Source organism: Schistocerca piceifrons, chromosome 5, assembly GCF_021461385.2.
Source record: "Schistocerca piceifrons isolate TAMUIC-IGC-003096 chromosome 5, iqSchPice1.1, whole genome shotgun sequence".
Taxonomy (NCBI): Eukaryota; Metazoa; Arthropoda; class Insecta; order Orthoptera; family Acrididae; genus Schistocerca; species Schistocerca piceifrons.
The window spans coordinates 279,958,080-279,972,492 of NC_060142.1; the positions used below are offsets into that span (position 1 = coordinate 279,958,080).

At 38.1% G+C, this 14,413-nt stretch overlaps 1 protein-coding gene across 2 annotated transcripts in view; it reads left to right on the plus strand.

The window, feature by feature from the left end:
- The window catches only part of LOC124797855 (semaphorin-1A), a 909,059-nt gene that overhangs the window by 824,437 nt on the left and 70,209 nt on the right, over positions 1 to 14,413 (plus strand). For both annotated transcript variants that reach the window (XM_047260924.1, XM_047260925.1), the window contains exons 6-9: positions 500 to 607; positions 3,372 to 3,459; positions 5,894 to 6,013; positions 7,963 to 8,051. In XM_047260924.1, the coding sequence (XP_047116880.1) occupies positions 500 to 607; positions 3,372 to 3,459; positions 5,894 to 6,013; positions 7,963 to 8,051 (405 nt within the window). The remainder of the gene's footprint in view (positions 1 to 499; positions 608 to 3,371; positions 3,460 to 5,893; positions 6,014 to 7,962; positions 8,052 to 14,413) is intronic.

Sequence of the window (14,413 nt, forward strand, 5' to 3'; positions counted from 1 at the left end):
GATAACAGTAATTACCTATTTGGTGGAACACTTTGTAGAATGTGTGTAGATAAACAGAAAGTAAGGGGGTATTATTTAAGTTTATTAAAGTGTTTTTAATAGAGTAATTGTTAAATGTTATGCTCTGTAATCAGCATAGCAAAAGCTTAAATACTGCACAGTGAGAAACTTAATAATAGCAGAAAGCAATCACTGTTTCAGGTTGATACATCTCTGCAGGAAATCATTTCTGATGCAGACTGTACGAGTGAGTGAATATGGGTGTAATTTCCTTCATTCAGGGGATCCAGTAATGCTATCTTTATCATCGTGTGCATTTTTCAAGCCACGCCCCCTTTTATCTTATTATCATTCTGCTATCACCTGCCAAATACATGCTGATAAGGTTTAATTTCTTCTGTCATTTCTCTTACAATGTGAAAGATAGCAAAGTAGAAAGCTTTATTTTATGAAAATACTTTCTTGTAGTCAGTTGTATTAATTATGTATCTTGTTACAGGAAGCGTGCCAGAACTACATTCGTATCCTGGCAAAGAGTGACCCCGGTAAGCTACTTGTCTGTGGGACCAACTCCTTCAAACCTGTCTGCAGGGATTATGTAATTGAGGTGAGTCGTCTTGTGTGTTCTTTAAATCCTTTTGTGTATTGAAACATTTCTGTTTAAAGGTGTTGATGACTTCATACATGTAAGTCTTGCAGTACAAAGCTCACATTTTAGGAGAATACTTCCTGATTGAAAGAAGAAGTTTCATCACTCATTTTTTCAAAAACTTTTATTTTGAATAACACAGACCTACTGAAAATATATGCTGCAAATTGTTTTTAATGCTGTCAATACCTACCGCAAGATGCTGGCTTGTTGGTTTGCCATGTGTCAGATAAAAATTCCAAAAGTTTGGCCATCTAGGTTTGTTCTTGAGTTTTGTGTGACTTCCATTTCTTGCAGTGCTTTCTGTATTTTAAGGAAAAAAATTCAAAGGTGTGCTGTGAGACAAAATTCACATGAATCTTTCAATCCTCGGGTTCAAACTTATGAGAAAGGCGACATCGATACAACCTGGAGAAAAATTCAATTTGTGGAATATCACAGAAAAATAGTTGAGACAACATGGTGTCGTTTAGTGTTGATTATTAAGTAAAGTAAATTTTCACTAAATTCCATAAAATTTGTTGTGCAATTTGTTTTTGCAATTATGTATATTACAGCTGTTGCAAAGTAGGTGAAGAACACTTCTGTGCACTGTAACAGTACCATTATTTAAATGGACTGAGACCCAATTAAAAACTGATTGGAAGGGATTTGAGCACCACCACCACTAAAGACAGCTTATTATTGGATAAATAAACTTTACATGATTGTTCAAACACTACTGAGCCAACTTAGTTTGGGACTCAACTGAAGTTTCCTTAGAAAAAATCCTCAATAAAATTCATCGTGTTCTAATAGAATTCTGTTGCTTTAAGATACATCATACTGAGATAGGTGCGGTTCCATTTGAACAGGTACATGACATCCCAGATGAATATAAACACGAAGGCTTCATCAGCTGATGCCAATTTAATGAAAATGTTTCTGGTTGTAAGACAACATCATAATATGAAATCCTTAAAATATTTGCAGGACACACTTTGGTCTCTGCTGGCATCATAAGATTACCAATGACAATATTCTAAGTTTTTAATTGGGCATAAAGTACACTGGTCTGTCCCTAAACTTGTGGGTCAACATTATACATGTGTTCTAGGATCTTGAAAGATAAACTTTGAGATCAGGAACAAATGGTTGGAAATGAATGCTTAGTTTTTATTTACACAAAGCAACTTACCTAGTAGCAACAACTTCAGCTCTATGCACATGTGGGACCACAATACATAGACAGAAGTGAACACTGCTTTTAGCATCATTTGGCCCCTTTGATTGTAATTTTTGTTCCACCAGTGCCCTCAGCACTGTAATAATGAAAGTGCATCTTTCATAGATGCACTAATGGATACTTATTGATGAACTTTCTCCTATACTGTATCCTCTGATTCTGCTCTGTGCACAATTAATTCTCAAGAATTTTGTGCACTCTCTGTGGTACAAACAACATAGTTTTTCATACGTTTCTACCTGTGGCAATAAATATCTCTTGATTAGGGTGACAGCACTTGCAAAACTTTCTCTGTGCAATCTTTTGACTTTCTGCGCTCTAGGTCCTGGCTGCTCTACATATTTCTTACATCTTTATAAATTCCTGTAGCTTGAAATACAGCAGCTTTGACAATTAGTTACGAACTGTAAACAGCGTTATACTCTACCCCTGACATATCACAAGCTCTTCTCCGCAGGGTAACACCGTTGATGTCAATGCTGAAGGCTATTGTTTGTTATGAAACATACGCAGTTTAAAAGCAAGTGCCTGTAATACATTGCTCATTCAAGAGACCTTATACAAACTGATTTTATAAATTGCTGATCATTTGCGTCTTGTCTCATAGTGGACCCACTTGGATAGCTGCACACATTATCATGCCACTTCTGAGACTTGGGGAGGAAGGCTGGCCACAAATCAAATATGTTTGGCAGAATAAAAATGAAGACTGGTGTGCCACCAAGGCTAGATGTGGTTTTCAGGCAGTTTCCAACATCTTACTAGGTGAATACTGGGCTGATATCAACATCCTGCCTCATTTGAAAGATTTGCAAAAATTTCTAAAACATTCTCATGTAGGTAACATAAGATGCAGACAGATGGAGTACACAAATTTCATCATGGGAAAGGGGGGGGGGGGGGAGGGGGCAAGAAATGCATTGGCCACTATGTGTCACTAACATAACCAAATCCAGATTCTTTCAGTCAAACTTAAGTGAAGTGAAATGAAACGATTGGGTGGCATTGTTGGCCAGGGGGCCACTTTCGGGGGAGTTCAGCTGCTTTGATAACAGAATTGCCCTCATAACATTAAAATCAGTGAATGTTCTACGGACATCCCAAACTGAATGCCATAATAACAGGAAAGCATAACACTGATGGTCTACTTGTCATGGGGATTTGGGGAATAATAATTTTAGGTACTAAATATACCATATATAACTGAATGACTAGATCGTGTATAATACTAGATCCAAAGAGAGATGAGTGTCAGCACTGGAGGGAATTACTGTGTAAAATTAGTCTTTTTTTCCCCCCTTTTTCTTCCTTAGTTCCATTTCTTTCTCTTATTATTTTTTGAAGTCCGAGATGACCAGTAGTTTAGAAAATAGATAAAACATTGACTCAGATATATGTTGTGGGCTGCTTTGTTCTTTGACAATTAATTTTTAAGATAAAATTTGTGTTAATAGTGACATCAGTTCCTAAAATACTGTTGTTTGTGTTTATGAATAGAATGACGGCTACACGTTGGAGAAGGAGCGTGCAGGACAGGCGTTATGTCCTTATGACCCAAGACACAACTCAACAGCTGTCTTTGTCAGTGAGTATGATTCAAAATAATTTGAACTACAGATATGCAGTTTGTTGTAGTTGAGATTTAGCTGTTAACAGTAGTGTATTCAACTCTTGTGGAATGCAACCATGTGTGTGGTAACACCCATAATATCCAAATTCCTAACTTGCTAGTTCTAAATAACTTCATATTTTGCTGTGTTTATTTCCATTTTCATATTCCAATTACTGGGCAAAGTGGCATAGCGGTTAAGACACTAGACTCACATTTGGAGGAATACTAGTTTATATTCACTTCCAGTTATCCAGTTTTAGGCTTTCCATGGTTTGCCTAAATTACAGTGACGTCAAACCCTAACTTACCTTCCTTCACCTAGCACTGTCTAATTCCTATTGACTTAGATTTATTACAATATGAAATGATTCCTGTTATAAAACCCTTATTTGAGTATTTTGTTGTAAATTTCAAGCTGAATCTACAAAGAGTGAGACTGGTTTCTTGCTGTTTTGAGAATAGTTGGTCACCATGTGAAGATAGTAAAAAATGTGTAAGCTGTGTTGATGACTCCAAAACAATGAATAAGTCATAGTGTGTACCACAAAAAAGCGTCATCATTACTATATAACTACTTCCTTTTAAACTTGCTTACTGTGGTCAAGCCTTAGTCATAGTTTCCTCCATTAGCTAACTGACTGCCTCAGAAAGTGTCCAATAAACCAAAGTGAAGTTCTGCCATACACTTCTCTTCTCCCTAATTCAGTTCTTTCCTTCCTATCTGTTGGGTGCATTTTAGAATGTTCGTACAAACATTTAATGATGATTTTCAAGTTAATGATGGTAATTTTTGCGTCAGATAATTCAGATGCTTTACTTATTTATTCTACTTAGATAATTTTCAATATTCTTCTGTAGCATAACATCTCAAAAACTTCTAGTCTCTCCTTGTGTAAACTGATTGTTTTTCACATCTCACTCCTGTAGAGGGCTACACTCTAGAGGAGATGTTGTCTACTCCAAAGGCCTTGCTTTGACTTAAATCTTTCAGTGTTCTGTCAAATTCTTCACACAAAATCATATCTCCCATGTTTTCTTCATCTTTTTTTTCTATAACGTGGTATTAAGTTCATGTACCTTTTATAGATTTTTTATGTATTCCTTCCACCTCTCAGCCTATCCTTCCTTGCTTAGTACTTGCTTACCATCAAGTTCCTAATATTTATATAGCTGCTTCCTTTTTCTTGAAAGGTCTCCTTCATTTTCCTATAGGCAGAATCTGTCTTTCCATGGTAAAGTGCATTTTTTGCAGCATTTCAATTCTCCTTTAGCCATTCCTGCTCTGCTCTTTGCAGTCTCTGTCAATCACATTTTTAGATGCTTGTATTCCCTTTTTATGGCTTCATTAGCTGCATTTTTAGATTTCTTCTTTTCATCAGTTAAATTCAATATCTCGTGGGTAATCCAACAATTTCTGGTGGGTCTTGTCCTTTCACCTGTTTGATCCCCTGCTGTCTTCACTATTTCCTTTCTGAAAGCTACCCATTCATTTCCCCTGTATGTTGTTTGTTGCTTAGTGCTGTTCTTCAAATTCACAACCACTTTTGATGTTAACGTAGCATTGTTAATTTAAGGAATAAATCGTTATTTACAATGAAAGACAGATACTAAGAGTGTTAAGTAAGTAACTGAATATGATGTAAATTAGTTGTTGGTGGAGAGAAGATATAACTGGTAATATATTTATCTCCATTTATGTCTTTCAAATGACCAAGGAAAAAATCATATAAATTTATTCGTTTGTGGACTACGTTTGGAAAGAGTATATAAAGAAGCTGAAAGTAAGTTTCCCATTCCTTCAGTAGAAAATACATTTTACTGACAAGGTGAAACAAAACAGTGTCTGATTCCTGTTAAAGATGCTTTTTAGGTAGAATTCTGATGCTTTTACAAATTCTACATGGATGCACATAAGGGTATATTCAACACATACAAGTTTAGGAAGGGTGGGAGAATTTTAGTCACACATAGGACTGACTAGAATTTAGGAGCAGAGAAGTTATTAAACTTTTGTCATCCCAGTGTTGAATGTCATTATCTTTTTGTCAGATAAAGAACTGTTAAATGCAGACACAGGCCAGCTGTACTAAATGAAATTTACTAAAATAAGTACCATGTTGTGTTCAGAGAGGATAACTGTAGGCAAATAGCTTAGTAAGCACAAATGCTACATATGCTATAACTTTATTCTTCTAAGTTTTCCTAAGAATGTGATAAACTGTCAATTGGTAAGTGTGGGTAATCGAATTAAAATAAGAAAAAGATCTAAGTTCATACGTACAATCAGTGAGTAAAACGATATGAGGCAATAAAATATTTAGACAGATTAGCTGCCTTTAATTTTGCTCAGGCTCAGCTATGTTTGCTGAGGAGCCCTGTCTTAACTTATTTCTCTCTTTGTCTCTAGAAAATCCATCAGGTGGTGGTGAACTCTACACAGGGACAGTGGCAGACTTTTCAGGCATGGATCCAATAATCTATCGTCACCCTTTGCAGACTGAACAGTATGATTCAATGAGCCTCAATGGTGAGTAAGATTTTTTTTTTTTTTGTGTGTATGAGGAATTTATTTTTTATCATTTCATTTCATAATGTGTCAAATTAAAAAAAAAGCTTAGAATCTCATAAATACTGTGTGTATTTAAAACATCAAATTAATTTACAACTTGGTGTATCACAGTTACCAGTTCAGAATCAGTGTTATATCCAATGTTTTAATAACAGTGGACAGTTCACTGAATTATTGTTTCTTCTCCTTTTTAATGATCTTTATCTCATCTGCTGTGGTGTTTACTTTCTCAAGATATGGCAACTTTGATTTTATTATTTGACTTTGTAGCTGAATGCCCTTTCTAATACCACCGTCATCAAGGTGGCCTTTGGGGGAGAGGGGAAGGGGTGCAATTGTCTGTGAATTGTGTAAACTTTGTTCTTTGTGTTCTTGTGTTTTGACCAGTTGTGTACTGTATTTTATGAGGTGCAGTTGGGAGACAAGCCCAGCATTTAGCCAAATGTGCATGGAAAATCACCTAAAGACTACAGTCAGGCTGGCTGATGTGCTAGCCTAAAGTTATTAATCTGTCATGTGGATTTGGTCCAGGTGTGACTCACTCCCTGCCTTGCAAGCTAGTGTGCTATGAATTATGCTATACAGGCAGATTGTTCATTGAGTTAACGTTATGTCCATAAATTACAGGATCTTACTGCCCCCCTGAAATAGCACTAGACACACAGGTAGAAGGTACAAAGGAGGAAAAAACAGAAAGAAAACATCAGATGTGTGTTATGGAAGGCATTTATGATGTGTGGTGTCACTCCTCTGGTCTCTTTAGGTTTTACATCATACAATTCTGCAATTTCATAATTTCATTCATTTTTCTGTTGTTAATAAGCAATAAATTCAAGTTCAAAATCTGTACATTCATGATTTAGGCTATGTAGCCTTTACTTTTCTCATCTTTGTTTTCTTTGTATCCAACAAAGTTGCATTGCTGTGCTTTTTATGTAAAGACCTGCCAGGTTACAAAGTGCTCTGAAGATGCTAAGCTAAATATAGATGATTTGAGTTTTTTTTAATAGCTTAATTGTGTGAGTAGTTGTATTTTTCCGTTTTAACATTATTCCCTTGCCTTAATTCTGATTTGAACCAATGTTTTCTAATGTAAAGAGTATTGAGTTTACACATTTTAATAGTTTTGGGAATTATGAAAGTCTGAAAATATGGGGCCTTGTGTCATGAAAGGAAGGTCATCTGTGCAGTTAGATAACTGGTTTATTTAATCAACATGCTCATTTAATGCTACTTTGTTCGAGAGCTGTGAAAGGTATGTGTGGTCATTTCTCAGTGCAGAAGAAATTATCAATATTACTTTGCCTTTTATGTTAACAGAACGTCTTTTGACTTTTATGTTTGAAGGGAGTCAGTATTTTTGACTCTGGTGAATAATGATTAACTTCAAACACCTTTTTTAATGCTGTTTCATATGTTCAGTTTGTCACTGACAAAGTGCCCACAGCACTGCCCTCTCTTCTGTTACAATTTCACAAGTGAAATAAAATCCTTTAAGCAAAAATGGAAGGAGTTAAATATGAATAAAATATAATAAAAAAGTGTCTGTTAAAACAAATTATAATCACTTGGGGTAGTATTTTTTGTTATAATTTATCATCAGGTGTGCATTATTTATCAGCTATGACTGAAAAGACTGTCAAATTTACAAGATTAATAAACTGCAGCACAAATAGCATACTACATTACAATTATTTTAAGCAAGTTAAACATTTTTATGTAGGATACATTTTAATACAACATATATTTCATGAATAAATTAAATAAATTTGGGGAAAGACAGTAGGTCCATTTAACATCAGTTCCATTGTTTGTCTTGAACTTTTAAAATGACTAATACGTAAAAATTCTACCTTTCAGTGTAATGAACTCCGTCTATCCGTTGTGTTGTATTGTTCATGTTACAGCACCCAACTTTGTGAGTTCAATGACAAAGGGTGACTTCGTCTATTTCTTCTTTCGTGAGACTGCTGTTGAGTACATCAACTGTGGTAAGGTGAGTACCATCTCAAAACTGAACACTTAAAATAGTAGTTTTATTTTGTAGAGCAAGGAAATCCTCCAAGAAACTAAAATTTCCTTCCTCTATGAATTTAATTGTGCAGCTGTAGTTTAACTACAATCAGCCACTATGTGGAAATGCATCAAGATTGATTGTCCTGAGCGTAACATCTTGTACACCATTATGTGTTGCATTGCAGCAGCTACACGTGGATGTTCACTGTCCTGCTGATAAAGCACATCACCTTCCTGTCTAATAAGTGGCTATAGCAAGGGGGTAATGACCTGTGCAATGTAGCAGGCACTGGCTACTTTACTGTGCAGAAACATCAAATATGACCATGTGTTGTAAGTGATTGTCTCCTCCTCCTCCTCCTCCTCCTCCTCCTCCTCCTCTCCCCCCCCCCTTTCCCTCACCATCAAGCTGGGGTAGGACCTGTATGTTGTGAATAAATGCACTGCAGAATAGGCAGTTCACCAGGTCCACACCACCACCACTGGTCTGCAAGTGTGGGAATGTTCCATGGACAATTGCTGAAAGCAGTGACATGCCACCGATACACTGTGCCCGACATGTGCAGCAGTCCATCAGTAGGTCCACCCAGCTTCCCACAGACCCACAATGCTGTTGTTGTGGTCTTCAGTCCTGAGACTGCGTTGATGCAGCTCTCCGTGCTACTGTATCCTGTGCAAGTTTCTTCATCTCCCAGTACTTACTGCAACCTACATCCTTCTGAATCTGCTTAGTGTATTCACCTCTTGGTCTCCTCCTATGATTTTTACCCTCCAAGCTGCCCTCCAATGCTAAATTTGTGATCACTTGATGCCTCAGAACCTGTCCTACCAACCGGTCCCTTCTTCTTTTCACGTTGTGCCACAAACTCCTCTTCTCCCCAATTCTATTCAATACCTCCTCATTAGTTGTATGATCTACCCATCTAATCTTCAGCATTCTTCTGTAGCACCACATTTCGAAAGCTTCCTTCTTGTCCAAACTATTTATCGTCCATGTTTCACTTCCATACATGGCTACACTCCATACAAATACTTTCACAAACGACTTCCTGACACTTAAATCTATACTCGATGTTAACAAATTTCTCTTCTTCAGAAACTCTTTCTTTGCCATTGCCAGTCTACATTTTATATCCTCTCTACTTTGACCATACCCAGTTACTTTGCTCCCCTAATAGCAAAACTCCTTTACTGCTTTAAGTGTTTCATTTCCTAATCTAATTCCCTCAGCGTCACCCGACTTAATTCGACTACATTCCATTATCCTCGTTTTGCTTTTGTTGATGTTCATCTTATATTCTCCTTTCAAGACACTGTCCATTCCGTTCAACTGCTCTTCCAAGTCCTTTGCTGTCTCTGACAGAATTACAATGTCATCGGCGAACCTCAAAGTTTTTATTTCTTCTCCATGGATTTTAATACCTACTCCGAATTTTTCTTTTGTTTCCTTTACTGCTTGCTCAATATACAGATTGAATAACATCGGGGAGAGGCTACAACCCTGTCTCACTCCCTTCCCAACCACTGCTTCCCTTTCATGCCCCTCGACTCCTATAACTGCCATCTGGTTTCCGTACAAATAGTAAAGAGCCTTTCGCTCCCTGTATTTTACCCCTGCCACCTTCAGAATTTGAAAGAGAGTTTTCCAGTTAACATTGTCAAAAGATTTCTCTAGGTAGAAACGTAAGTTTGTCTTTCCTTAATCTTTCTTCTAAGACAAGTCGTAAGGTCAGTATTGCCTCACGTGTTCCAATATTTCTACGGAATCCAAACTGATCTTCCCCGAGGTCGGCCTCTACCAGTTTTCCCATTCGTCTGTAAAGAATTCGTGTTAGCATTTTGCAGCTGTGACTTATTACACTGATAGTTCGGTAATTTTCACATCTGTCAACACCTGCTTTTTTTGGGGTTGGAATTATTATATTCTTCTTGAAGTCTGAGGGTATTTCGCCTGTCTTGTACATCTTGCTCACCAGATGGTAGAGTTTTGTCAGGGTTGGCTCTCCCAAGGCTATCAGTAGTTCTAATGGAATGTTGTCTACTGCTGGGGCCTTGCTTCGACTCAGGTCTTTCAGTGCTCTGTCAAACTCTTCACGCAGTATCGTATCTCCCATTTCATCTTCATCTACATCCTCATCCTCTTCCATTTCCATAATATTGTCCTCAAGTACATCACCCTTGTATAGACCCTCTATATACTCCTTCCACCTTTCTGCCTTCCCTTCTTTGTTTAGAACTGGATTTCCATCTGAGCTCTTGATATTCATACAAGTGGTTCTCTTTTCTCCAAAGGTCTCTTTAATTTTCCTGTAGGCAGTATCTATCTTACCCCTAGTGAGATAAGCCTCTACATCCTTACATTTGTCCTCTTGCCATCCCTGCTTACTCTGTTCAAATAGCTGAAGCTGTTCAACAGCGGTATAGATTCATCAGTGTAGTGTGGTTGTACCCTACAATGAATGTTGCAAACACTTCACCTCTAAACTAAGTGTAGCTGCTGCCTGCAGAGTCAAAACATAGGGCACACAGACAGGCCTCCTCAGCACCATCTGATTGCCAGTGGCCGTGACAGATGAATTGCCAACATCGCAATCCCTCAGCATACCATTGTTCACCTCCATCCTTGAGAGTGTTGCATCATTTTTTTCTGGGCAGTGTTTTAATTCAAGTCTGATCAAGCATTTTCTGAAAGTATTTATAGGGAGAATAACTTCATGATGACATAAAATGTGAACTATAAAACAGTACTGGCAAGAAGAGAATATAAGCTTTTGAAATTTGGTGCTACACAAGAATGCTGAAGATTAGGTAGGTATGAGGGTCACTCCAAAGGAAATGCACACTATTTTTTTTTTTTTTTTTTTTTTTTTTTTTTTTTTTTTTTTTTTTTTTTTTTTTTTTTTTAATCCGTCCCTTATTCTACATGTTTGAAAGTTTTGTAGTGTGTAGATACATCCTTTAGGAACAATATTTTAATTTCTCCACATAATTTCCATCCCTCTCAACTGCCTTACACCATCTTGGAACCAGCGCCTGTATACCCGCACGGTAAAATTCTGGACCAACCTGTTGGAGCCACTGTTTGGCAGTGTGCACAAGGAAGTCATCGTCTTCAAACCTTGTTCCACCAAGAGTGTCTTTCAGTTTCCCAAAGAGATGATAGTCGCATTAAGCCAGGTCAGGACTTTAAGGCGGGTGTTTCAGTGTTGTCCATCTGAGTTTTGTGATCGCTTCCATGGTTTTTTGACTGACGTGTGGCCGTGCTTTGTCGTGCAACAGTAAAACATCCTGCTTTTGCCGATGTGGTCGAACACGACTCAGTCGAGCTTCAAGTTTCTTCAGTGTCGTCACATATGCATCAGAATTTATGGTGGTTCCACTTCGCATGATGTCCACAAGCAAGAGACCTTCAGAATCGAAAAACACCATAGCCATAAGTTTTACAGCAGAAGGTGTGGTTTTGAATTTTTTTTTCTTGGGTGAATTTGCATGATGCCACTTCATTGCTTGCCTCTTCGTCTCTGGTGGAAAATGATGGAGCCATGTTTCATCACCTGTCACAATTATTCCAAGAAATTCATTCCACCATTCCTGTACTGTTCCAAAAGATCGCTGCATACTGCTTTTCTTGTTTCTTTGTGGGCCACTGTCAACATCCTGGGAACCCACCTGGCACAAACCTTTTTTAACGCCAACACTTCCTTCCCCTGTCTCAATGTAGCATGACAGTTCGTTCACTGTGATGCGTCTATCGGCAGTCACCAATTCGTTAACTCTCTGCACATTGTCTGTAGTGTGTGCAGTACGAGGCCTGCCGCTGCGTGGACAATCCTCAATATTGCCATGCCTGCTTTCATCATGTAACCTGCTTGCCCACCGACTAACTGTACTGTGATTGACAGCAGCATCTCTGTACACCTTTTTCAACCTCGTGGATGTTTCCCACTGTCTTGTTTTCACAGCACAGGAATTCTATGACAGCATGTTGCTTCTGACAAACGTCAAGTGTAGCAGCCATCTTGAAGACATGCTGTGATGACGCCACTCATGGGAACAGGTTGAACTAAGTTCGAAATCAAGCGGGAAGGATGTATCTGTACACTGTAAAACTTTCACACGTGCAGAATGAAAACTGTATTTTTACAAAAATAATGTGCATTTCTTTTGGAGTTACCCTCGTAGCTCAAGTAACTAATGAAGCACTGAATCAAACTATGGAGGAGAGGATGCTGTCATTTACAATCCTGTGTATTCATCATATGATCAAAATGAATTGCAAAATTAGACAAGATACATATGGTTTGGAAAGTGACAATTGAATCTAAACAATGAAAAGTGTGAAGTCATTTACATGGGTACTAAAAGGAATCTGCTAAATTAGTTAAATGATAAACCACACAAATCCATTAGCTGTAGATTTAACTAAATACTTAAGGAAATCAGTTATGAATAACTTAAATTAGAACAATCACATTGATAATGTTGTGGGGAAAGCAAACCAAACATATTAGTTTATTGGCAGAACACTTACGAAATGCAACACATCTACTAAAGAGACTGCTTACGTGTTTGTCCGCCCTCTTCTGGAGTATTGCTGTGTGGTGTAAAATCAACATGAGATACAATTGATGGAGGACATCAAAAAAGTTTAAAGAAGGGAGTTTGTTTTGTATTGCAAAATAGGTGAAAGAGTGACATGGATATGATACGTGAATTGGAGTGGTAATTGTTTAAACGAGGGCATTTTTTGCTGCGGCAGGACCTTCTCAAGAAATTTCTATCACAACTTTTTCCTCAGACTGTGAAAATATTTTATTGGTGCCCACCAACATAGGGAGAAATGATCATCATTATAAGATAAGAGAAATCATAGCTCATACAGAAAGATTCAAGTTTTCAGCTTTCCTGCATGGTTTTTGAGAGTGGAACGGTACAAAAGAAGCTTGAAGGTGGTTCAGTGAACCCTCTGCCAGACACTCAGCTGTGATTTGCAGAGTAATCATGTAGATGTAGAGGTAGAAAGATCTTTTTGGATGAGCTTGACTGAAGAGGGGATATGTTGATAATGAGGATAAGTATGCAGATGAAAAAAGAACAGGGAGACCAAGGCTTGAAATAAGAAAGGACTTGTACAAGATACAGAGGATAGGCAAAATGGTGTGAACAGTGGTAGCAGTAATGGGGTGGTTGTGTTTGACAGTCAACAGCGGCGGGTAAGGCATGTGTCGTGCTGGACTGTATGCATTCAGTACGGACCAGGCATCAGTGCAGGTTGTTTACGAGTAATGCACACTTCATATTTGCATTTAGAGGCTGAGGTTGACATGCAATGATAGACCTAACGGAGTTCCAAAGAGGGCAGATTGTGGGGGCCAACTTATTGAATGTTTCAAGAGCCTACAAAACATGGAAAGATACAGGGGACATAATAGTGGGCACAAATCAAAACTAAATGACAGAGATCATTGTATGCTAACACAAATTGTGTCAAAACAACCCAAAACTACAGTGGCTAAAGTGACTACAGAGCTCAATAGCCATCTTTGAGATTTGAGACCCCATATCTATCGACACTGTCCACCGAGAACTCCATAAAGTGAATATTCGTGCATGAGCTGCTATACCAAAACCACTAGTGATGACAACCAATGCAAGGAAATGTAAAACATTGTGTCAGGAGCATAAATCCTGGACGGCTGTTCTTTGGTAATGTCACATATGGTCTGACGAGCCAATGTTTTTGTTATTTCCATCATTGCCGGGTTTACATCTGGAGTATACTAAAGAAGCCTACAGTCCTGATTGCATGGTTCCAACAGTTAAGCTTGGAGGTGGAAATGTGGATGGTGAGGGCAACCATAACATGGTGTTCTGGCTGGTCCCATCATGACTCTCAAAGGCCGTGATGCAGCCAACGATTATGTGAATATTGTAGGCGTATTATTCTGCTGGTCCCATCATGACTCCAAAAGGCCATGTTATGGCTAACAATTATGTGAATATTTTAGGTTATCAGGTGCACCCCATGATTCGAATGTTGTTCCTCAGCAACGATGCCATATTTCAGGACGATAATGCACCCATTCACACAGACAAGACAGTACAATTGTGGTATGAGGAGCATGCAACTGAACTGCAGTGTCTTCTCTGGCCAACACAGTCCCTCGACTTGAACATTATCAAACCCTTGTGGGAGGTATTGGAGCGCAGACTCTGGAGCAGATTTTCACCTTTCTCTTCACTACAGGAGTCAGAAGAGGTTCTGATTGAAGAGTGGCATAACATTTCACTGGAAACAATACAATCATTATATGCCAGTATTCCAAGAAGAATCGTGCTGTG